Source organism: Babylonia areolata, chromosome 18, assembly GCF_041734735.1.
Source record: "Babylonia areolata isolate BAREFJ2019XMU chromosome 18, ASM4173473v1, whole genome shotgun sequence".
NCBI classification, from domain to species: Eukaryota; Metazoa; Mollusca; class Gastropoda; order Neogastropoda; family Buccinidae; genus Babylonia; species Babylonia areolata.
This window is the reverse complement of record NC_134893.1, coordinates 57,344,079-57,367,393: the sequence shown is the minus strand read 5'-3', so window position 1 is coordinate 57,367,393 and position 23,315 is coordinate 57,344,079. Positions and strand designations below refer to the sequence as shown.

The 23,315-nt window shown below is 41.4% G+C and overlaps 1 protein-coding gene across 5 annotated transcripts in view; it reads left to right on the top strand.

The window, feature by feature from the left end:
- Nucleotides 1–22,298, top strand: part of LOC143292940 (zinc finger ZZ-type and EF-hand domain-containing protein 1-like) — a 92,058-nt gene extending 69,760 nt beyond the window's left edge. For 3 of the 5 annotated variants that reach the window (XM_076603645.1, XM_076603647.1, XM_076603644.1), the window contains 14 exons: nt 1,097–1,126; nt 2,985–3,172; nt 4,261–4,533; nt 5,876–5,976; nt 8,635–8,676; nt 9,446–9,559; nt 10,374–10,545; nt 11,786–11,962; nt 13,798–13,991; nt 15,203–15,318; nt 16,324–16,474; nt 17,276–17,645; nt 19,106–19,177; nt 20,716–22,298. In XM_076603645.1, coding sequence (XP_076459760.1) covers nt 1,097–1,126; nt 2,985–3,172; nt 4,261–4,533; nt 5,876–5,976; nt 8,635–8,676; nt 9,446–9,559; nt 10,374–10,545; nt 11,786–11,962; nt 13,798–13,991; nt 15,203–15,318; nt 16,324–16,474; nt 17,276–17,645; nt 19,106–19,177; nt 20,716–20,976 — 2,261 coding nt within the window. In that variant the 3' untranslated portion in view covers nt 20,977–22,298. The remainder of the gene's footprint in view (nt 1–1,096; nt 1,127–2,984; nt 3,173–4,260; nt 4,534–5,875; nt 5,977–8,634; nt 8,677–9,445; nt 9,560–10,373; nt 10,546–11,785; nt 11,963–13,797; nt 13,992–15,202; nt 15,319–16,323; nt 16,475–17,275; nt 17,646–19,105; nt 19,178–20,715) is intronic. The other 2 variants (XM_076603649.1, XM_076603646.1) reach the window with 1 other exon arrangement.
- The last annotated feature ends 1,017 nt before the right edge of the window (nt 22,299–23,315 follow it).

The window sequence follows — 23,315 nt, the reverse complement described above, 5'->3', positions numbered from 1 at the left end:
CAGTCAGTAAGACTGACTGACTGGCATGATTCAAGCCAGTAAGACTGACTGATGTTTGTTTGTTTGGCACAGTACAAGCCACTATGACTAACATTTGTACAAACTAAGGCTAACTGACCTTTCTTTCTTTGGCACAATATGTGCGTGCATTTGTTTAGTATTATATGAGCCAGTACAGCTGACTTTAGTATGTTTGGCACAACTGAGCCAGTAAGACTGGCTGACCTGTGTTTGTTTGGCACAACAGAGCCAGTGAGTGTGACTGATGTATGTTTGTTTGGCACAAAAGAGCCAGTTAGTGTGATTGATGTACGTTTGTTTGGCACAACAGAGCCAGTTAGTGTGACTGATGTATGTTTGTTTGGCACAACAGAGCCAGTGAGTGTGATTGATGTATGTTTGTTTGGCACAACAGAGCCAGTGAGTGTGACTGATGTATGTTTGTTTGGCACAACAGAGCCAGTGAGTGTGATTGATGTATGTTTGTTTGGCACAACAGAGCCAGTGAGTGTGACTGATGTACGTTTGTTTGGCACAACAGAGCCAGTTAGTGTGATTGATGTACGTTTGTTTGGCACAACAGAGCCAGTGAGTGTGACTGATGTATGTTTGTTTGGCACAACAGAGCCAGTGAGTGTGACTGATGTACATTTATTTGGCACAACTGAGCCAGTAACACAGACAGACGTTTCTGTTTGTTTGGGACAAGACTGACATAAATGGATGGCGTCAGTCGTGGCAATAGAGATATACATTTTGAAGAACACACGCTTCCAGGTATAGAAAGATTTTCTCAGATGGGTATGGTACTGTAGTACTTTATCTGTTTATTGTCACATACTAACTAAATGGTGTTCTTCTATAGTTTGATTTGATATTTGATGTGGATATTCATATAGTGCTTATCCTCGGTTGGAGACTGTAGTTTCTGTTGATTTTTTTTTTCCTACTGGGTTATTATACCAGAAATATGAAACACAATAGATACCTAATTCGAGTCCAAATATAAAAGTTTTACTATGTTTCCAATCTTTGATTTATCATTGTGCAGAGGACTGGTTCTGACAGCAGATATGTTTGTGATTTGGGTTTTCAGTGGTGGCAAAAGTCCCTGTGCACCAGAAAAGTATGTTTCCAGAAAAATTCCCCAGTTTTTCTTGTATTTTTTTTTTAAAGCATAGCTTGGTCTGCGCTTTTCTGTTTTGGTTAAAAATGGGTGCACTTCAGTTGCAAAAAGTTATAATGATAATAACATTAGTACATTTATATTGAGCTTTCAAACCTCTCTAAGTGATTTAGAATAACACACCAGTAAAGCACAAAGCACACAAAAACATGGACAGCCACACATGCTTGCACATGCACAGGCATACACACACAAACATGCGTTTTTTTCCTGTTTTTCATTTTCTCAACCCGAAGAGCTTTTATGCTTGAATATATTTTCTGATGCACAGTATGCTCAAACCTCTTGTCTTTTTTTTTTTTCTTTTTTTTTTCTTTTTCTGTTTATCTTTGTGCTGATCTTCCAGCCAGCTTTTCTGTGTGACCATTCAAATGATGGGTAATGTTGGTGCCAAGTTGCAGTTCTTGTCTGTTGCCATTTTGAATCCACCGCATCTGTCCGCTTCACTTTTTTTTTTGCCGCTCCTCTTGCACTCTTCGTTGTTCTGAAGTCTTCCAAAACCCAAAATGAAGACAGGAGGGAAACTTTGGTCTTAGTTTCATCTCACAGAAACTTTGGATCTTTGTTTTGCCGTGCTGTTAGTTCTTTTCGCGTGCACATGCTCGCGCGCGAGGGTGTGTGTATGTTGATGTGTGTGTGTTGTGCTTGTTTTTCCCTCTTGTGAATCATTCAGTACTTGATGATTTTGGTGGCAGTCTCAAGACCTGTTTGTTGTGCCAAGCATTCCCAAAGCTATGCTCTAAGTGTGTGTGGGTGTGTGTGTGTGTGCTGATGTAAATTTGTTGTGGGTGTTTTTTTTTCCATCTTGTGAATCTCTCTCTGATAGTTTTGGACAGTCAGTAAGTAAAATGTCTCTTATTATGTATGTATGATTGCTTTTAAAATGAGGTTTTTTGTTTCCTACAGAAAGAATACATATATTTGGAGATCATCAATCAATAATCCATTAGGACGCATCTGTTAAGAACTAATGTGTTCTGTAAGGTTTGACTTGCTTGTATTTGCAAAACATCTTTTCTTGATTACTAAAGTAGTTTTTTTAATGTCTTAATGATTCACTTTGCTGTTACTTTAAAATACAGTTCTCCATGTTTTTGCTTTTCTGATTCTAATTCATTTTCTTTTTCTTTTCTTTTTTTTCCCCCAACTGGTCATTTTCTTTTAGCAAACTCCTTTTTTTCCCGTGCTAACATTTATTTTAGTCATTATAGTGTAAGTTTGTGTGATTAAGAAATAAAAGTGATATGAAGACTTAAAAATTTTAGTGTCTTCAGGTTTTTATTGTGAGTGTGTACAGGTGTTAATGTGTTCAGGTGATCAGTGTGTTTGGATACAGGTGTTTATGTGTTCAGGTGTTCTGTGTGTGTGTTCAGATTTTAATGTGTTCAGGTGATCAGTGTGGGTGTGTGTGTTTGTGTTAACAGGTGCTAATGTGTTCATGTGTTCATTGTGTGTGAGTACAGTGTTCAGTGTGTTGAGGTGATCACTGTGTGTGTGTGTGTGTGTGTGTGTGTACACAGGTGACCTGTATATGTGTGTACATGTCCAGTTTTGTACTTTGTGTGTGTGTGTGTGTGTTTGTGTGCACGTGTGTGTGTGTGTGTGTGTCTGGTGTGTGTACAGTGTTTATGTCTGTAAGCATGTACAGATTTTCAGTGTGTGTGTACTGGTATTTAATGTGTATGTGTGTGTGTGTGTGTGTGCAGTGTTTTTTCTTTGTGTGTGTGTGTGTGTGTGTGTGCAGTGTTTTTTTTTTTGTGTGTGTGCATACAGATTTTCCCTATATGTGTGTGAACAGACGAGGAGGTGTCTGTGGAGGGTCTGTGGGTGCTTGCCATGGTGCTGAAGGTGCTGCACAACCTGCTGCGCTCCAACAACCTCTGCAGCTCCCCGGACGTCTTCCGCGCAGAGTTCATCCAGTGCCTCGTCTTCATTGCCAGCAAGGGCACCGGCTTCAGTCAGCAGTGGCTGCTCAAGGACCTCGAGGTCAGCCACCAGTTCTTCTCCACCCACCTCCCCACCCCCTTGCTCTCTTGTTTACTTTGCCAAAAAAAAGTTCCCCCAGTGCCAACTCTCTTGGTTGAGAGAGTGGGGTGGGGTTGTTACTTGGGCTAGACTGTCTCCACTGTGGTCAAATTCTAGCCCAGTTTATAATGATAATGGATGCTTATACAGCACACTATCCACAAATCTGCTCAAGGTGGTTTACAAAATACTTTTGATTACATAACACATTCCATCATTGTTAGGTACACACACCAAAATGTGACCAACAAGCTAAACACACACACACACACACACACACACACACACTACACCCACACCCACACCCACACCCACACACACACACACACACACACAAACATATAGTTGACACAGCAGTTGAATCTATTGCTGTTGTGTCGGTCAGTGTTGGACACAACTGTCATAAACTATTGCTACTACTAATAATGATGATAATAATAGTTATATTATTATGCAAGTGCTTTGGATTGTTGGTTTACAGTGGTTCAGAAACACAAACCTAGTACAATGATGTTATTATTAATTACATGTTCCCTGTTGCTGTCTCTGAAGCTGTACAATGCCAAGTTCATCACCAGATATGTTATAATACATAATGTTCTTGGTGCTGTCTCTGAAGCTGTACAAAGCCAAGATCATCACCAGATATGTTATAATCCATGATGTTCTTGGTGCTGTCTCTGAAGCTGTACAAAGCCAAGATCATCACCAGATATGTTATAATACATGATGTTCTAGGTGCTGTCTCTTAAGCTGTACAAAGCCAAAATCATCACCAGTTATGTTATACTGTGTAATGTTCCCAGATGCTGTCTCTGAATCTGTACAAAGCCAAGATCGTCAGCAGCCAAGACCATCACCAGATAATCATGTTATACTACATAATGTTTCCAGGTGCTGTCTGTGAACCTATACAATGCAAGTTCATCACCAAATATGTTAAACTATATAATGTTGCCAGGTGCTGTCTCTGAATGTGTACAAAGCCAAGATCGTCACCAGCCAAGACCATCACCAAATAATCATGTTATACTACATAATGTTCCCAGGTGCTGTCTCTGAACCTGTACACCCCTGAAGACCAGCCTCCAGCAGCCAAGAAAGCCAAGATCATCACCAAGAAGGAGGTGGAGCCGAAGGTGGCTGAAAAAGACATCAAAGAGAGTGACACGGGAGAAGACGACAATGATGATGATGATGATGACGATGACGAAGACATGTTTGATGAGGACAATGTGTCATCTGCAACGTCTTGGGAGGATGAGGAGGAGACCAAGGATATCTTTGACAAGGCCGACCCCAAAACGAAAGCCATGTTCGAGGTACATTTGTTGACCACTCGGTGTGAATGTTTTTTTTTGTTGTTGTATTGTTGAGGATAAGGATGATCAGTTCCAATGTAACTTGTTATTTTGTGTTTTAATTGAGTTGGAACTATTCACAATAGGCGACAAAGAGGCCTATGTTGTATTGTTGGGGTTTTTTTTTGGTTACAGAACACTGTGAAATTTGGGCTGCTCTCCCCAGGGAGAGAGTGCCTCCGTAGCGCAGCACCACCGTTTTTTTCTGTCAACAAGTGTATTTGTTTTACTATCAAATTGGATTTTCAACAGAGTTTTGCCGGGGCAAGCCTTTTATAGCCATGGGTTCTTTAACATGCGCTAAGTGCATGTTGCACACAGGACTTGGTTTACAGTTTCATTTGAAAGACTAAGGACACCCTGATCATCACTTAAGGTGTAGTGGAGAGGGGGAGTAAAAAATCATGGTTTGTGCATGGGACTTGAACCTGTGGACACTGGCTTCCTAGTTGGCTGCATTACCACTGGGCCACCTCTCCACATTAATTTTTTATTATTGTGCAGATAGACTTTGTCCTTCTGTAGGGAGGGAACGGTTTGGTTAGGGTAATGTTCAATAAACATATTAACAAAAAAAATGATTAGAAATATTTTTTATTAAATTTTTTTGTGGGCACATACGGAAACACTTCCCTCAAGCTTAAACATAAGGGAGGGGCTGGATGGGGGTTTGGGGGGTGGGGTGGGGGATGCATGTTTAACACAAACGTTATTACAATATAGTTATCAACCAGTATGGATTTGACTTCATTTCACATGTGTCATCTCCATGTACAAGAAAAATTCAAATGAAATGACATACTATATTAACAGTGATAAATGAAATGACATACTATATCAACAGTGATAAATGATGCCCCATATACATTGAATTAGAATACAGTAGACTTTGGGAGAATTTTGTGCACTAGAATAGTATTCCAGGCAGCATTTTTTTAAATGATGATTTTCAGTAATTTGACTTTGAGAATAGCATTTTCTAGTAAATATGAATAACATGTCCAGCGAATGTGCAAATCTCTTGACTGTATAATGTATGTGAAAATATATATATATATGTGCAAGTGTTTCACTAAAAGAAGGATGTAACTGAATATTTTATTTGTGTTGGTACTGCTGTCGTTTCCAGATAGTATCAACTCTATGTTCGTTGTCATATAGTATACCATGTCAAACTGACACAAGCTAGGCCTATTGGTTTGCTCCTCTTGGCCAAAAGTTCGCGGCAACTTCCCATCACAGCTTCATGTTGGAGCAGTTTTTGTGTGTTTTATCATCCACTGGTGGTTTGTGTGTTGCCCAGGCGTTGCACCATGACCTGAAGATCCCCATGTCCGTGCTGCACGTGCTGTACGACATGCACGAGGGACAGCTGGACGCCATCATGAAAGCTCTGGTGGAGAAGTGAGTGCACTGGAGTGGCTGCTGACTGTCACAACCTCTTAACGCATGTATCACGCCCATGAAAATTTTCCTGTCTGTAACTCTGTTTATTTGTGTATGTACATATCTGTGTATATCGATCTTGATAACGATATGTTTTATCTCTTTCTTTCTCCTTGCCTCTCTCTTAGTCTCTCTCTCTCACACACGCACAAAAACCACACACATATACACACAGTTTTCATGACAAATAAATCTGATTCTGATTTTGATTGAGATACACGTTCATACATATGTACATACACACACTGGAATCTCTAGAACATGACAAAGATTAACTGATGGATTTATTCAATATTGAGAAGCATAATGAGTGTGTCACGGCTGTGCCGCTTAACTTCCAGCAGAGCTATTTAGTTTCAGAGTTCAGTGAGCGGTCAGGAGCACGGCTGCTGACCTAGATTCCTCTGGGATGGGAGGGGGGGGGGGGAGGGGAGCGCGCGCCGCGCTCTTTGTGCCTATGTTTCCAGCAGAGAAAGGTGTATTGTTTAAGTGATTTTCATTTAATCATATTCGTGCACACCGGTTTTTGTTTGCTGTCATTTTTGTGTACATGATTCCAGTGAATGTGAACTTTAAGTGTGTTGTGTGATTTACCAGACACTGTCCGAGTGTTTGTGTTACATCCAGTTATTTGACCTAAGTGTGTGTGTGTGAGTGCCGACAAAAATGGAATCTGGTGCGGTAGTGGCAGCATTGCTGACTGGGCAACACACCTTCAGTGAACACTTGAGATGTTTGGATAATATGTGTCGTGTGTGTGGTGAGCGGGTTCTCAGAAGAGATAAAGATAAGGGGTTGAATGCAATACTTTGTGCCAAGTATTCTTCTGAACTGTTTCGTTTTTTCGGTCTAGATGTTTCGAATGATGAAGAGGGCAAACATCCCACATGCATTTGTATCAAGTGCTACAAAAAAATGAACAGGGGGGGGGGGGGGGGGGGCAACACACGCAGTCGTCAATTCACTCAAAAAGAAAGTATTAGGGATGCAGTCACAAGATGACAAACTGCGTGTCATCATGCAAGAGCACATGACTATTGTCTCCCCCATGCGTCAGCAAGTCGTACCCCAAGCAGGAGAATCACGGCACAAATCAAAAAGTAAAGAATAAAGAAATTTTCAGCCCTGTTCTTTTCTCCACCCTGAATCCCTCCCTCCCGCACACACACATTGTAAGGAAAAAACAAGAAAAGAAAAAAAATGTTTGAGTTTAGTCAGTGTCACACTTCAACTGAGTGGATTACCAACTACAAACAAGGAGTTCATACGGATTTATAAGTTCAGGTAGGAATGGATTTTATTATTTAGAACTTACAAATGCATGTCAGTACGTTACATTGTGATCGTTTACTAAAAGCATGGTATCGTCAAGGTGTATCTTTTAGACTGACCAAATGCATGTTGCAAGCAAAGGCACACATACTGACACGCAAAACATCTAGTCGGCGAAAATCTCTCCCCCCCCCCCCCTCTCTGTGTGCGTCTCTCTCTCTCTCTCTCTCTGCGTCTGTCTCTCTCCCTCTCTCTCTGTGCCTCTCCCCTTTCTCTCTCCGTACACGTTCCTCTGTTTCTCAGTATGTCTGTCCCTGCATATATGTCTGTCTGTCTGTCTCTCTTCCCGTGATGTTGAGAGAAGTGTGAAACTTATGTGGCTGGCAGCAGTTCTCAGTGGAGCTGATCGTTAAATACTGACACTAATTCCGGGGCGGTCTGCCACCTCTAGGTAACGTATCGGCTATATTTTCCTTCCAGTTGTATCGTGGAGACATGCATGTATATCATGATACAAGTTTTATCTCCAAGTAAAACGATGTACACACACAACACGGAGTTGAAATTGAACTACGTTTCGTGTGTGTTCCTCAGTTCGAACAGAATGTTCGTGTGCTTGCTAAGTTTTGGACCGCTTGTACACTGCCTGTAGGAAATTAAACCTGCTCATGTTTGGTATCGTTAAATTTGTCAGAAAATCACACATCCATTCACACCCATAGCGCCCTTCTTGTTGCATTCTGACATAGAGTATTATTTTTTAAAAGCACATAACCCTGTTTCTGACAGTTTATCAGCAGCAGCGAAGCTGTTCACAGCTGTACACACTGCCCGTGTAACATGCGCTCCGCAAAGAATAGCGCGAAGTTAGTGGTGCGCCAGAGCGCTGCCCCATATACTGCCTGCCTGTCTGTCCAGGCTATCACCTTTCCAACGTTTCGCGCTCGCTCGCTGTTCATCCCTCTCCCCTCCGCTTCGCGCCAAAACTAAAAGGGCTGCCTTGTGCCACCGTGGTGTGTGTGTGTGTGTAAATAATGACCAGTACATCACTATCGTCAGAAGTCATAATGGCAGCTCAGGTATTTGGCGTCATGGGACCAGTCATAATGGTGGTGGAATAAACAGTAATAGATGTGAAATAGAGATAAAAAAGATATATACAGTGGGAAAAGTGTTCATCTGATCTCATGTGGATGTTTTGGAATCAGTGATAATGTGTGTGTGTGTGTGCGCACGCGCGCACGCGCACGTGTCCATATGTGGGTGTGTATGTGTGTCTGTGTGTGTGTGTAGGCACACAGCACTTTGTTATTCAGATCAGTGTTGCAACTATTTATGTTTCAGTTTTGAAAACTCACCAGAAATCACCAACTTCATGGAGAAATGGTGAGTTATGTGCACTTTGTGCTGTTTAACTTAGTGTGGTGGTTTTTGTGTGTAGCTGCCTTTACTGCTATGTAAGTTTGTGAGTGTGTGTGCATGTGTGAATGTCCCTACATGACTGTTAGCAGATGTCATCACACAGTTTTGTGTAGACATGTTCTTTCATCCACTGATAACATAAATGTTCTTAAGCAAAGACATTCCAATAATTTCAGAGGAACTTTATTCTTTATTAGTTATTTGGTACTTGGAACCTGCTCAGATGGTTATTGTTTATTATGTACATTTAACGGAATTGCAAAATCCAGTCACATGTATATTTTTCTAGAAAGCATTGAATATTGTTTCTCTGGATTTGATAATTGGGCATTCTTGAATTGCTGAATTTTTTGTGTGCTCAGGACATGTTAGGTGCCAGTTGGCTAATTTTGGTTTTGTATATATGTTTTTAACTTTGTCAGTGCCATATGACATACACTTTTGTCTGAAAAAATGTTTCACTGTTTGCCCCAAGACACACATATCAGGATTTTTCTCAGTTCTGTTTTAAAGTTGATGTGTCCCAATAGCCATCTATCAGAAAGCTTGATACGCTTACACACACACACACAGACACACACAGACACATCACACACACACAGACACACACACACAACACAACACAACACAACACACATTGTTCACCACTTTCCATCTGTAACCCACAAACTCCTCAAGGTCCCTGTCTTGTTTTTGGAGACAGTGAAGCATGCAGCAGTGTGTGTGTGTACAGGTCCAGTGACGACATTCCTGTGACAGGAAAGACGGGAGAAAAGGAGACTGTCACGCAGGAGAAGGTGATCGACACCGGCATCTACTATCACCCGGACATTGGGCGCTTAGTAAGGTACAGACAGACACAGAAAGAGGGAGAGACATGGACGGACACGGACACTGTTTTATTGCAGTTGACACTGCTAGGAAGAAAGAAACCGAGAAAGAGAGGGAGAGAGAGAGAAAACTGAAAAAGTCAGAACTAAACGATTTTATTCAAGGATTAGGGCATGGACTATTCTTCCAGTCTGTCTTTGCTAATCTACATCCATAGCAAATTGTGCACACACAAATGGAGGCAGAGGAAGAAAGAAAGAAAAAAAGAAGAAAAAAAATCTTTGTGCAAAAGGAAATACATAATGAAAAGAGAGAGTGAGTGAATCTGTATGCATCTGAGTTTACACATACTGCTTGCACTGGTACTTATTGGTGTAGTCTTTTTACCTGCTTGCTTTTTCTCTCAGGCTGTACATGAGCAGAAACAATGCTGTTGTGTCTGATGTGAACATCAAATAGTTTCTCTCTTTTTTTTCCTTGTTTGCTGTCCCATCTCATTCCTTGTTTGAAGAGCCATAGAAGTTAAAGCCCTGATATGGCCCTGTATTGTTTGACCGGCCTTTTCAGCAACAAAGAGAGAAGGAAAGTAGACCTTATAATTTGGCAGTGATCAGTCATTTTGTGCTGACACAGGAAGGTGGATGAGAGTGGTGGTATAGAGATCCATTCTGGTTGCCGAGTTCCTTTTTCCAGTCAGTCTTGTCAGCCATGTGTAGGAGATAACAGCTGTAGTGATGATATGGGAATAGACCTCTCCACTCCTCTGCCACCTTCCTCAAAGCTGAATGAAAGGTATAGGTATCGACACATGGGATGTGTTTCGATTCCAGCAACCCCAACGTGGCCAATGAGGAGACAGGGGAAGTGCACCAGGACCTGTTCCAGCCCTCGGAACGCCTGGCAGGGGAGATCACTGAGCAGCGCCGCAACAAGAGTGCCGACCTTCTCAAGAAGGAGCTGCAGAAGCAGGGGCGCTTCGCCTCACGCGAGATGCTGGCCAAGGTGAGTGAATGTGTGAGCGAACTTGATTTGTGTATAATGAAGTCTCTCCTTATTACAATGGACCTGACTTTCTTGACTTTCACATCAAGCCTTGCTGCAGCATTTTGCACTTTCTGAAGATGTTTACTTTGAGCTTTTTGGAGTCCTGCAGGAAGACAGTTGCGATAATCCTGTTTTGACTGAATGCTCCTATCTTTAATTCTATTTGATTGTTTCATTTCATGTTAAGGTGAACCTGGGCGTGGAGATGTTGTACTGGGGAAGTGCAAAAAAAAAACCACATTGATATTATTATAATCATTATAGCGCTTCATGAATATAAATGACAATTGGAATGGTGTTGAAGGTGACCCTGGCCATAGCTGTGCTGTACAGAGGAAGCACTATACAAATACACATTATTATTATTATCATTACTAGAATTAGTATAGCGCTTCAGAAAGATAACTGATGGTTGGAATGATGTTGAAGGAACATGGGCATATCTGCTGTATGGGGGAAACACTATACAAACACACATTATTATAATGATCATTGTAACACAACATAAAAGTAAATGATAATTGGAATACTGCTGAAGGTGAGCATGGCCATAGCTGTACTGTACTGGGGAAGCACTGTACAAATACACATTGTTATTGTAACGCTTCATAAAGATAAATGACGCTTGGAATGATGTAGAAGGTGAATCTGGCCATAGCTGTGCCATACAGGGGAAACACTATACAAACACACATTGTTATTAATATTGTTATTGCGCTTCATGAAGATAAATGAAGATTGGAATGATGTAGAAGGTGAATCTGGCCATAGCTGTACTGTAAAAGGGAAGCACTATACAAACACACATTGTTATTAGAATTGTTATAGCGCATCATGAAGAAAGTGAAATGATGATTGGAATGGTGTTGAGGGTGAACCTGGGCATAGTTTTGCTGTACAAGGAAAGCACTGTACAGATATTGATTGATTTATTGATATGGATACTTACATAGCGCCTATCCTCAGTTGGAGACCAAGCTGTATGCTCTTCACAAACTCGAGGTCATTTGCACAACAGGCTGCCTACCTGGGTGGAGCTGACTGACGGCTGCAATTGGGTGCCTATCATTCGTTTCCTGTGTCATTCAGTCAGATTTCAGGCAGGCAACACATACACACTCAGACAGACAGACATACACATTATGATTATTTTTGTAGCACCACATAAACATAAATGACGACTGCAATGATGTTGAAGGTGAACCTGGCCATAGCGGTGCTGTACGCACGTCATGTGCTGACGGGTCTCCTGGCCCAGTGGCCGAGCGACGGCCCCGTCATCAACGCCGCTCTGCTGGGCTGTAAGGAGCTGCACCAGATCCCATGTGTGCTGGACCTGCTCTTCAAGGCTGACAACAGGGACTGCTTCAAAAAGGTGGGTACAGAGAAAAACAAAATAATAAAACTTAACTGTAACTTGTTGACTACAGGGACTGCTTCAAAAAGGTGGGTACAGAGAAAAACAAAATAATAAAACTTAACTGTAACTCGTTGACAACAGGGACTGCTTCAAAAAGGTGGGTACAGAGAAAAACTAAATAATAAAACTTAACTGTAACTTGTTGACAACAGGGACTGCTTCAAAAAGGTGGGTACAGAGAAAAACAAAATAATAAAACTTAACTGTAACTTGTTGACTACAGGGACTGCTTCAAAAAGGTGGGTACAGAGAAAAACAAAATAATAAAACTTAACTGTAACTTGTTGACAACAGGGACTGCTTCAAAAAGGTGGGTACAGAGAAAAACAGAATAATAAAACTTAACCTTAACTCGTTGACAACAGGGACTGCTTCAAAAAGGTGGGTACAGAGAAAAACAGAATAATAAAACTTAACCTTAACTCGTTGACAACAGGGACTGCTTCAAAAAGGTGGGTACAGAGGAAAACAAAATAATAAAACTTAACCTTAACTCGTTGACAACAGGGACTGCTTCAAAAAGGTGGGTACAGAGAAAAACAGAATAATAAAACTTAACCTTAACTCGTTGACAACAGGGACTGCTTCAAAAAGGTGGGTACAGAGAAAAACAGAATAATAAAACTTAACCTTAACTCGTTGACAACAGGGACTGCTTCAAAAAGGTGGGTAAAGGAAAAACAAACAAACCCCTAACAAAAAAATAATATTGTAAAGTATCTCACAAGGATGTGTTCATGCATGTGCGCATGCACACACACATACTATTTTATAATGCAATGTAACTGACATGGACACACTCATACATACTTTTTTTTTTTTATTTTTTTAAGTATGTTAGAAAACAGAAAAAAAGTGGGTGCAAGTTAATGGTCAAATATCCCATAGCCATAATGGTCTTCATGGCAATGAATTCTTATTCACCATATCTTAAGCTCGGCACAAGATGTGACCCATTCCTATCCATTTTGCTGTTTTTGCCTTCATTGACTGATATTAGGTCTTCATTCGTACGTGGTTGGAGTGAGGGAAATGGACAGTTTGGAGTAAAGTGCCTTTCCCAAGGACACAACACCATGCTGATTTCGGGTCTTGAACCCTCATCTGATAAACACTGGATTAGAAGTTTAATGCCAGACTGACTCTGATGTAGTGCAGCACAACTTTATTAATCTAGTTCGGAATTGTTTCATTTTTAAAGGCTTATCACTGAGACAACGTAGTCTTTCAGCCTTCTGTTGAGTCTGACACACGCATAAACATGTAAATGTATAAATGTACTCTTGTTAATATTATTGTGAGTGTGTTCTTGTGTGTTTTTTGTCTGGCATGATGTGTAATTGTGAAGCACTTTGAAAGTGCTTTATTAATGTAATGCTATTGTTGTGTGTGTACGTGTGTCTTTATGTTCTTGTGTGCGTTGTGTCTGACTGACATGTTATTGGAAAGCTTTTTTTAGAGGTTTGAAAGAGCTACACAAATGTACTTTTATTATTATCACGTGTGTCTGCGTTTTTGTGTTCTCTGATGTCTTACTGTAAAGCACTTATTATTATGATATTATTGTGTGTATCTGTCTGATCATTCTGATGTGCTTTGTCATTGTGTCTGACTGAAGTGCTCTTTTAAAGTGATTTGAGAGGTTCGAAAGTGCTGTATGAATGTACAGCTGTTATCATTATTATTGTTATTTTGTATGTGTATGTGTGTGTGTGGTGTGTGTGTGTGGGTGTACGCTTGTGTGCATGCGCGCGTGCATGTGTCTGTGTGTGTGTATGGTATGGGTGCAGGTGGTGGAGAAGGTGATAGAGCACTGTGACCTAGGCAGCCTGGTGCCCATCGCCTTCACGGCCAGTCAGTTCATGGAGGAGGTGACCCTGTCCTCGGTGGTCAAGGAGAGCGGGCACAACTACACCAGCGGTCACTCCATGGAGAAGATCCAGCTCCCAGGGGCCTCCTTCCTCACCATCAGCTTCGACAGCAGGTGACGGGGGTGTGACAGGGTTCGAGACTCCACTTTTTGGAGGTGGTGTTGTGTTGTGTCATTCAGGAAAGGCGCTTTACTTTGATTTTTTCCTCACTTTTCTGCCAGGTGTGAATGGGTGTGTGTGTGGGGTGTGTGTGTGTGTGGTTGTTCAGTGGAGGTACTGTGCGCGAGTGTGCTCTGGCATGTTTCTCTTGCACGTGTGTCGGGGGTGGGGGGGATATGGAGGGGAGAAGGGGAAGGAGTGGGGTGGGGGTGGGGGGTGGGATGAACGAAATTTAAAGTACTTTCAGCAGTATTTCTGGAAAAAAAAATGCACAATATAAATATCCATTATCATTATTAATTTTATAATTATTTCCTGACTTTGGTTAGGTAGAGTCAAAATGGTGGAAGGTTAGGATTGGGCCCCACCTTCCTGTGCTGAGCCCTAGACATAATGGATATTAATTCACTGCCCTGGTGGCCACGAATGGCTATGGGACCATTTGACCTTTTCATAATGGGCATCTCCCCATGGGGGATGTCATGGGTCTTTCGGAGTAGATAGCATCCCCATCTTCTGGAAATTTTTGTTATAGAAATTTCCTCTTTTCAGTTGCTGTCTTTGTTTTTGCTTATTTTCTTTCTTCACTATTGTCTCCTTTTTTTTTTCCTCCCCAGTCTGTTGCCCTTTCTTTTTTTTTTCCAGCAAGCTGTGAGAATTTTTCTCTCTATTCTGCTGTTTAGGTTGTTTTGCTCTTGCGATTAGGCTATAGTGTTAAAACTGGGATGGGCGCTGTCTGTCCATTCTGCAGTGTCATCTTGCCTGTGTGGCCTTTTTTTTTTTCTTTTTTTTTAATGTATTTTTTTCTGTGGCTTTGAAATATTTATTATCTTTTTTTTTTTTTTTTTTTTTTTTACAATTTTTTGGGGTGTAATATTGGGATGATAAATCAGTCAGAAGGGCTATTGGCCTCAGCACAGCCTTGTCTTATTTGCATGAGGGAGTTTTTTCTTTTTTTTTTTTTTTTTTTTGCCTTGAGGAGTTAAATGGCTAAAATAATGTCATGAACCCTGTTGTTTTACAGTGTTTTGTTGTTGTTTTTTTTCTCTCCAGGCGTGACAGGATTTTGTGTTCAGTTCAGTGTGGTTGAGGCTTTTAAAGAAAACTTGGTTTGACAGTCCTGCTGTGGCCTTGTGACAACACTGTCATTGTGTTCTTCTTCAAGGTGTTCCACGGCGGTTGACTCTGACATTCTGCAGTTCTCCACCTCCGAGGACTTCTCCAAAGACATGCACGCCTTCAGCGGTGCCAAGCCACGCTGGAACAACTTCCAGGTGCCAGGTGAGAGAGAGAGAGAGAGAGAGAGAGGGAGGGAGGGTGTTTGAAACCTGATCTGTTAGAATAGCGGTTGCCAAGGGATCCCATGAAGACGAGAGTTGTGAAAGATTCTGCGATAAGAGAACAAGATTCGATCTAGATTACTGGTTGATTCACAAGAACCAGACTGGGTTTTTGTTTGTTTTTTGTTTTGTTTTTAAAGTCAGTTGCACTGTGTGTTTGTGTTGGCTGCTGTGCAGGCATCTTATGTTTCTTGTTGTTTCTATCTCCATGTGTTTGTGTGCAGGTGGCACTGTGAATGTATAACTTAAGTGCAGAAAATGTTATGCACTTTATAAAGTTCATTAATTCATTCTACTAGAAGTTTTGTGAACAAGCGGGATATACTGTAGATGTACATGTGGCAGGATTTACTACACTGTACATTTTATATATATGTGTGTAGATGTACAAGGGGCAGGATTTACTGCACTGTACATTTTTACCTGTATGTGAGGATGTACACATGACAAGATTTACCACAATTTACATTTTATATGTGTCTGTGAGATGGACAGATGACAGGATTTACTCCAGTGTACATTTTTGTTCGTCTGTGGCTATACAGGAGTGAAACATACTGTACATTTGATATGTTTTTAACTGTAGATGTACAGGGGACATGTTTTACTTCATTTGTAATATGTCTATGAATTTACACCGGACATGTTTTTACTACATTTACTATGTCTATGGATGTACAGGGGACATGATTTACTACATTTATAATATGTCTATGAACGTACATAGGACATGTTTTTACTACATTTGTTACATGTCTGTGGATGTACAGGGGACACGATTTACTACATGTATAATATGTCTATGAACGTACATAGGACGTGTTTTTACTACATTTGTTTCATGTCTGGATGTACAGGGGACACGATTTACTACATGTATAATATGTCTATGAACGTACATAGGACGTGTTTTTACTACATTTGTTTCATGTCTGTGGATGTACAGGGGACACGATTTACTACAAGTTCATCATGGAGGGAGACAGTTTCTCTGTGTCCTACTGGGGCTACAAGTTCACGGTGGTGGCAGGAATCAGTGACAGCTTTGAGACGGGTCACACCATTCTGGAGTCCATCCTGGCCTCACCCATGGCACTGTAAGCTTTGGTTCCTTCTGGTGGCTCTTGCTCATTCAGTTTCTGTGTGGTCAGGGTGTTTTATGTACGGTTAAATCCTAGGAGCTGGGCATAAAATTATTACAGTGTTTTGAACATAAATTCTCATCATGTAATCATTCAAGAAACGTTCCACAATCGATTGGAAACAAAAGTCAAGGACTTTTTTGTTCACTCCACTTCTTTTCCGGTCAATCTGTTAGGCCAACACATTGTCAACAGATCGCAACTTCCATTGATTAATTGCATGTTGAGTGGCGGTCCTTACTTGATTTTCTGCAGAAGACAGAGTGAAAGAAAAAGGGTGAGTTTGTATTTTATTGACTTCAGGTTTATTCTGGATATGTTTCTGAGATGATGATGTGATGGCAGTTTGCATAAAAACACACTGTGATTTTACGCCTGGCTCCTAGGGTTTAACCATTCAAATCAAACCAAATTAAATCAAAAACACTTTATTGATTCACATAGAAATTAACTTGTGTAGCCACAGGCTCTTTGTAAACACAAACATAAAATGATCATGCATACCATGAGAGATTGAATCTAGTCAAATAAGAATCCACAATCGCTGTTGATACTAAAACAAGCCACACACACACACACACACACACACACTAGTTAAAACAAAGCGTTGCCCAACAATATATACTAATAAAAACATCCAACTTACGATATATATTCTATACCAATATTCTGTACCTATGCACACTGATTGTTTTTGACCACCCCCTCCCCCCCCCCTTCCCCCTTTTCCCCTCTCCCCCTCACATCACGCACCAGGTCGCTGAAGCTGGGAGAGATCTGGCGCAGCCTGGCCTACGTGGCCTGCAAGCAGACGTCCACCCAGCGCCTGATGGCCATCCAGCTGCTGCTCAGCATCATCATGACCCAGCTCCGCAACCCCCCCACCACCAAGGCCAAGTCCTCATCCTCCTCGGAGGCTGCCACTGCCAGCAGGCACCCGCTGAGCCTCCCGCCCCCGCTGGATCCGACCCCTCCTCCTCGCCCGGTGATTGACCTGAGCCTGCTGCGGCCGCTGTGGAACCTGTACGTGAAGGTGACGGGGAAGGAGGAGGAGAGCAGCGGCATGCAGCAGCCCATGGTGCGCGCCCTGACAGAGCTCTTCCTGCAGGTGGAGAACCTGGCGCTGGTCAGTAAACAAACCTTTCTTTCCCCTGCCCTCCCCCCCTGTCCTCCCCACTTTACTTGGTGCTGGTCAGTATCAAGCCCCTCCCCCTGATTTTCCTAGGGAAGGTGATTTGTTGGGGAAGGTAACTGACAATGATTACAGAGGATATGAAATATGAATGCACTGCCCCGATGGCCGTAAAAGGCTGATGAACCTTTTAACCTGTGTGAACCCTGCAAACATCTGTGTGCATTACTTGTCTGTTGTGACATATGTGATTGTTTTTTTTTAGTATTCAGATTTGGTTTTAAATGCTGTGATATGGTTTTAAGTATTGTCAGTAACAAGCCTCCCCTCCCCCATCCTCCGACCTGCGCTGGTCAGTACCAAGCCTCCCCGTGTGTAAATTAAATCACTGTTAACGTTGTTATGGCTGCACTGTGTGTAGATTAAATCATGGTTAGCATTATTATGGCTGCACTGTGTGTAAATTAAATCACTGTTAGCATTATTATGGCTGCACTGTGTGTAAATTAAATCACTGTTAGCGTTATTATGGCTGCACTGTGTGTAGATTAAATCACTGTTAGCATTATTATGGCTGCACTGTGTGTAAATCAAATCACTATTAGCATTATTATAGCTGCACTGTGTGTAAATTAAATCTCTGTTTGAGTTATTATGCCTGGACTGTGTGTAAATGAAATCACTGTTAGCATTATTATAGCTGCACTGTTTGTAAATCAAATCACTATTAGTATTATAAAAGCTGCACTGTGTGTAAATTAAATCTCGATTAGCGCTATTATGCCTGGACTGTGTGTAAATCAAATCATTGTTAGCATTATTATGGCTGCACTGTGTGTAAATCAAATGACTATTAGTATTATTATGGCTGCACTGTGTGTAAATTGAATCACTATTAATATTATTATGGCTGCACTGTGTGACAATCGAATCACTGTTCGCACTATTATGGCTGCACTGTGTGTAAATTAAATCAATATTGGCATTATTATGGCTGCACTGTGTATGAATTGAATCACTGATGATGACTATAGGAATTATTATGGCTGTACTGTGTGTAAATTAAATCACTATTACAGTATTAGTATTAAAATGGCTGCACTGTGTGTAATATTAAATTACTGTTAGCATTATTATGGCTGCACTGTTTGTAAATCAGATCACTATTAACATCATTATTATGGCTGCACTGTGTGTAAATTAAATTACTGTTAGCATTGTAATGGCTGCACTGTTTGTAAATTATTAGCATTATCATGGCTGCACTGTGTGTTAATTAAATCGCTATTAGCATTATAATGGCTGCACTGTGTGTTAATTAAATAACTATTAGCATTATCATGGCTGCACTGTGTGTTAATTAAATCACTATTAGCATTATTGTGGCTGCACTGTGTGTTGATTAAATCTCTATTAGCATTATAATGGCTGCACTGTGTGTGTTGTGTTTACAGGCGTGGGACATGGTGGACGATTACCTGGCAGCCATGGCCAACGTGCAGGACGTCAAAAATAGTCTGTTGGAGGTCAGCTGTCGTTCTCGTTTCTCTGCTTCACCAGTTATACTGTGTTTAGTGTTGACATGTCAGCTGTCACTCTCTTTCTCTGTTTCACCAGTTATACTGTGTTTTGTGTTGGCACAGGCAGGTCAGCTGTTCTCTGCTTCACCAGTTATACTGTATTTTCTGTTGGCAGGTCAGCTGTCTGTCTCTTTCTCTGTTTTACCAGTTTTTCTGTATTCGTGTTGGCAGGTCAGCTGTTGTTCTTGTTCTCTGTTTCACCAGTTATAGTGTATTTTGTGTTGGCAGGTCAGCTGTCGTTTTCTTTCTCTGTTTCACCACTTATAGTGTATTTTGTGTTGTTGTTTTTATTGGGGTTTTTTCTATGCTGTGATGTAGTGGTTTTTTTTATGTGTGTATTGCTGTATTGTGTGCTGTTTTGTGTTGTGTTGTGCTGCGCTGTGTTTATTTTGTTTTGTAATGTTTTGTGTTCTGTTGTCTTGTATTAATTTTGGAACAACACACAGATTTCTTTGAGTGAAAATCGGGGCAGCTCTCCCCTGGGAGAGCACATCATAACATTGCAACTCCAACCCCATACACACTTTTTTTTGTTTTGTTTTGGTCTTTTTCTTTTTTGGTTTGTTTTTGGTCCTTTTTTCTCTTTTTTTTGTGTGTGGAGGGTGAGGGGTGTCTCTGCAGGTGTGTTTTAGCATCTAAGTGGATTTTCCTACAGAATTTTACCATGGAAAACCATATTGTTACGGTGGGTTCTTTCATGTGTGCTAAGTGCATGCTGCATATGGGACGCACTTAAGTGCTTGCTGCCTACAGAAGCTTGGTGTGATATCTCTTTTGAAAGACAAGCCTCCAGACCACTACTTAAGGTCTAGTGGATGGAGGAGTAAAAATCCTGGTTTGTGTGGATTCAAACCTGTGGACACTAGCTTCCTAGTCAAGCACATTGCCTCCAGGAAAGGAGTATAGCTGATTACATGGCAGGTTAAAAAGGGTTTTACATGTAAAAGCCCTGTACATGAGTGAACATGAAAGCTACAGCCTGTGAAGAAAGAAAAGCAGTGAGATGGATTAAAAAACAACAAAAGGCCCATCCAAGAGTTCAACCTTCCATACCTTACCTTGCTCTGAGCACGAGGGTGGTGGTGGTTGAATGGTTAATGTTGCTTATCTGCCAGTACAGTGTCCCTGAGGGTCTGGGTTGAAGTTCAGGTCTCGCCCTTTCTCCAAGTCTTACTGGAATATCAAACTGAGCATCTATTCATTCAGATGAGACAATAAATTGAGGTCCCATGTGCAGCAGACACTTAGCGCACTGAAAAATAACCCATGGCAACAAGAGTGTTATCATGTGGCAAAATTCTGTATAAGAAATCCACTGTGGTAGGTATACAAATGTGTATGCATGCACTCAAGACCTGATTAGCATGTTAGGTTATGCTGCTGGTCAGGCATCTGACTGGCAGATGTTGGTGTAGCGTATATATGGAATTGTCTGAACGCAGTGACACTATTTTGAGAATCAGAAATTGAAGCTATTTGCCCAGGGCCTGAGCAACGTGGCCATAGTGAGTGCCTCCATCGGGGAGACCAATGCCGCCACAGAGCTGGCGGAGAAAGCAGGCTTCAAGACATCCATCCTTCGGCCTCCGGAGAAACCCAAGACACCACCACCACCTCCAGCCGACACTGCCCAGCCTACACCTCCAGCCAACACTGCCCAGCCTACACCTCCAGCCAACACTGCCCAGCCTGCACCACCAGAGAGCACTGTTGTGCACCCAGACCACTCCACAGAGATCATTTAACACTGGCACTGGTTAGACCAATGGCACTGGTTAGACCACACCCCTAGGTACTGATTAGACCCCGGGCATACCACACACACACTCTGGACAAATGCTTGCCTGTCAGATCCAAGGGCCTCTGCTGCATAACACAGTGCCAATGACACCAGTTCCTTTTGTATTTGTATTCTTTATTACAGTTTATGTGATTCTTCAGTTGCATGAACATATCTTTATTCAGCTTGGTTTACATTACTGGAGTCAGTTGTGTATGCTTGAGGAAGTAGTTGACATTTTGTACGCTGGTACACATGAAATTGGAATCATGCATGTGGAACGGACAGTGTATTGAATTGTTATTGTCACTGATGCTGCCACTAACTGTATTCTGACAGGTTTAGTATATTTCTCAGTGTTGCGCAGATGTTTCCAGTGCGAGGGATGGAACAGAGGGTGAAAACATTGAAAATCTGTCATACTCCAGTTTACGAAGCAGAGATAGAGAGGAACTGAGGAGGAAGTTGGAGGAACTGATGTGCCACAGACTGCTCAGCAGGGCAACGGTTTCTGCTTCTGTGTGAACTGATTCCATCAGTGGTGCAGAAGAAGAAGAAGAAATGTTGGACACTTTATCATTGTATGAATGGATAAAACTGTTTCTTGGCAACTTCCCACCCCTATCAAGCACCTGTGCTGCTTTCTGCAGGAAAAAAGTGACATTTTTGTTTTCCCATGGTTTTACTGATCAGATTGTAAGAGTTGGACCATTATCATGACCAACACCACCTGTTTTATACTGTAATGAACATTTTGTTGAATATCCTCTGCCTACTGTGTATTTGTTTTGAACTAGTTGCGATTGATGCTGACATACATGCAAGGCCAGCTGTTTGCTCCCAGTGCAGGTTGACCACAGTTTGGATATGATGACAGTATTGAGAGAGGCCTCTGATCCATATGATTGTTTGCAATGTATTGTTGCCTGCACATTAAGAGGGAAAGAATGTTACACGCACAGTTCAGTTGCAGGATGTTTGCTAATTTATTGGTATTTTCAAATAGCTCTTTTTATTGTAGATGTGATTTTCTGAATGCTTTGTTTCACACAACGTAACATTTGTTCACTGGTTTCCAGTTTGAGGTCCTTGCGATTTTTATGTATGATTGCATAGTGTACATTTTATTTTACGATCTTGTGTGAATTTGGTATCCTTCTGTTTCCTTTCTTTTTATACAGCCGTAATTATTGGTGAATGCTAATGTAAACTGTGCATCATTTCAGATGATGGAATTGTGCATGATGAGCTGTGATCATGGTTATGTATTACATAAAGTCATGTGGACTTCTTGCGTTGTATGTGTGCGTGAACTGGAATGAAGTCGAGGATTCTTCATCAATATGTTTGGTCAGAAAATGTATAAATGTTTGGTTAGAAGATGTGTTTATACTTATAAGCGATAAAAGTTCCAAAATATGGATGTATTTATAGGTGTAAATTGAAATCTTCTAACCAAACATATTTTCCAAAACACTATTTGTTCCTTCCACCCCCAGTATCAGAGCCCACTATGGGGATGAACAGTGATCACTATCACAAGGGGTGGAAGGAGACAGGGAACAGTTATCTATCTGTCTATCTATTTATCTTCTAAACAAACACATTGTCACACGCAACAGTCAATTTGACAGAGTGCTGGGACTCTCGCTCTGAGGATCCTGGGTTCGATTCCCACTGGCATGCGCCATTGGGGTTGAGGGTGGAGATTGAGGAAAAATCTCAGGTCAACAAACTTGGAGACCTGTTAGTGTGTGTGTGTGTGTGTTCAGGGAGATACCCATGTTAAAAGAATCTGGAAAAGTGGAGAAGTTGCTGCAGACAGAAGAGCTGTCCATATATGGAGTGGGGCCTAGTGATAGCACACCTGCTTTGAAAGTGACAGAGGTTGTGGGAATGAATCTCACACTTGCCAGAATTTTCTCTCCCTCCACTAGACCTTGAGTGGTAATCTGGACACGAGTCAATCAGTTGAGATGATAAACTGAGGCCCCGTGGGCAGCATGCACTTTCCACATGTAAAAGAATTCATGGCAACAAGACAGTTGTCCCCAGTAAAAATTTGTAGTAAAATCCACTCCGAAAAACATGTGTTATGTACATGTGACTTAAGCCATACATGTGACTTAAGCCAGACTTAATAAGACAGGAAACATATGATGAGTGCTAACAGTTTCATTTGGCTTTACCCAGGTAAGCAGCTGGTTGTGCAAATGACTGTGTGTGTAAAGCGCTTAGGACTTTGGCATCTGACCAAACATAGGTGCTACCTGAGTATCAATAACAATACAACTACTACTAATA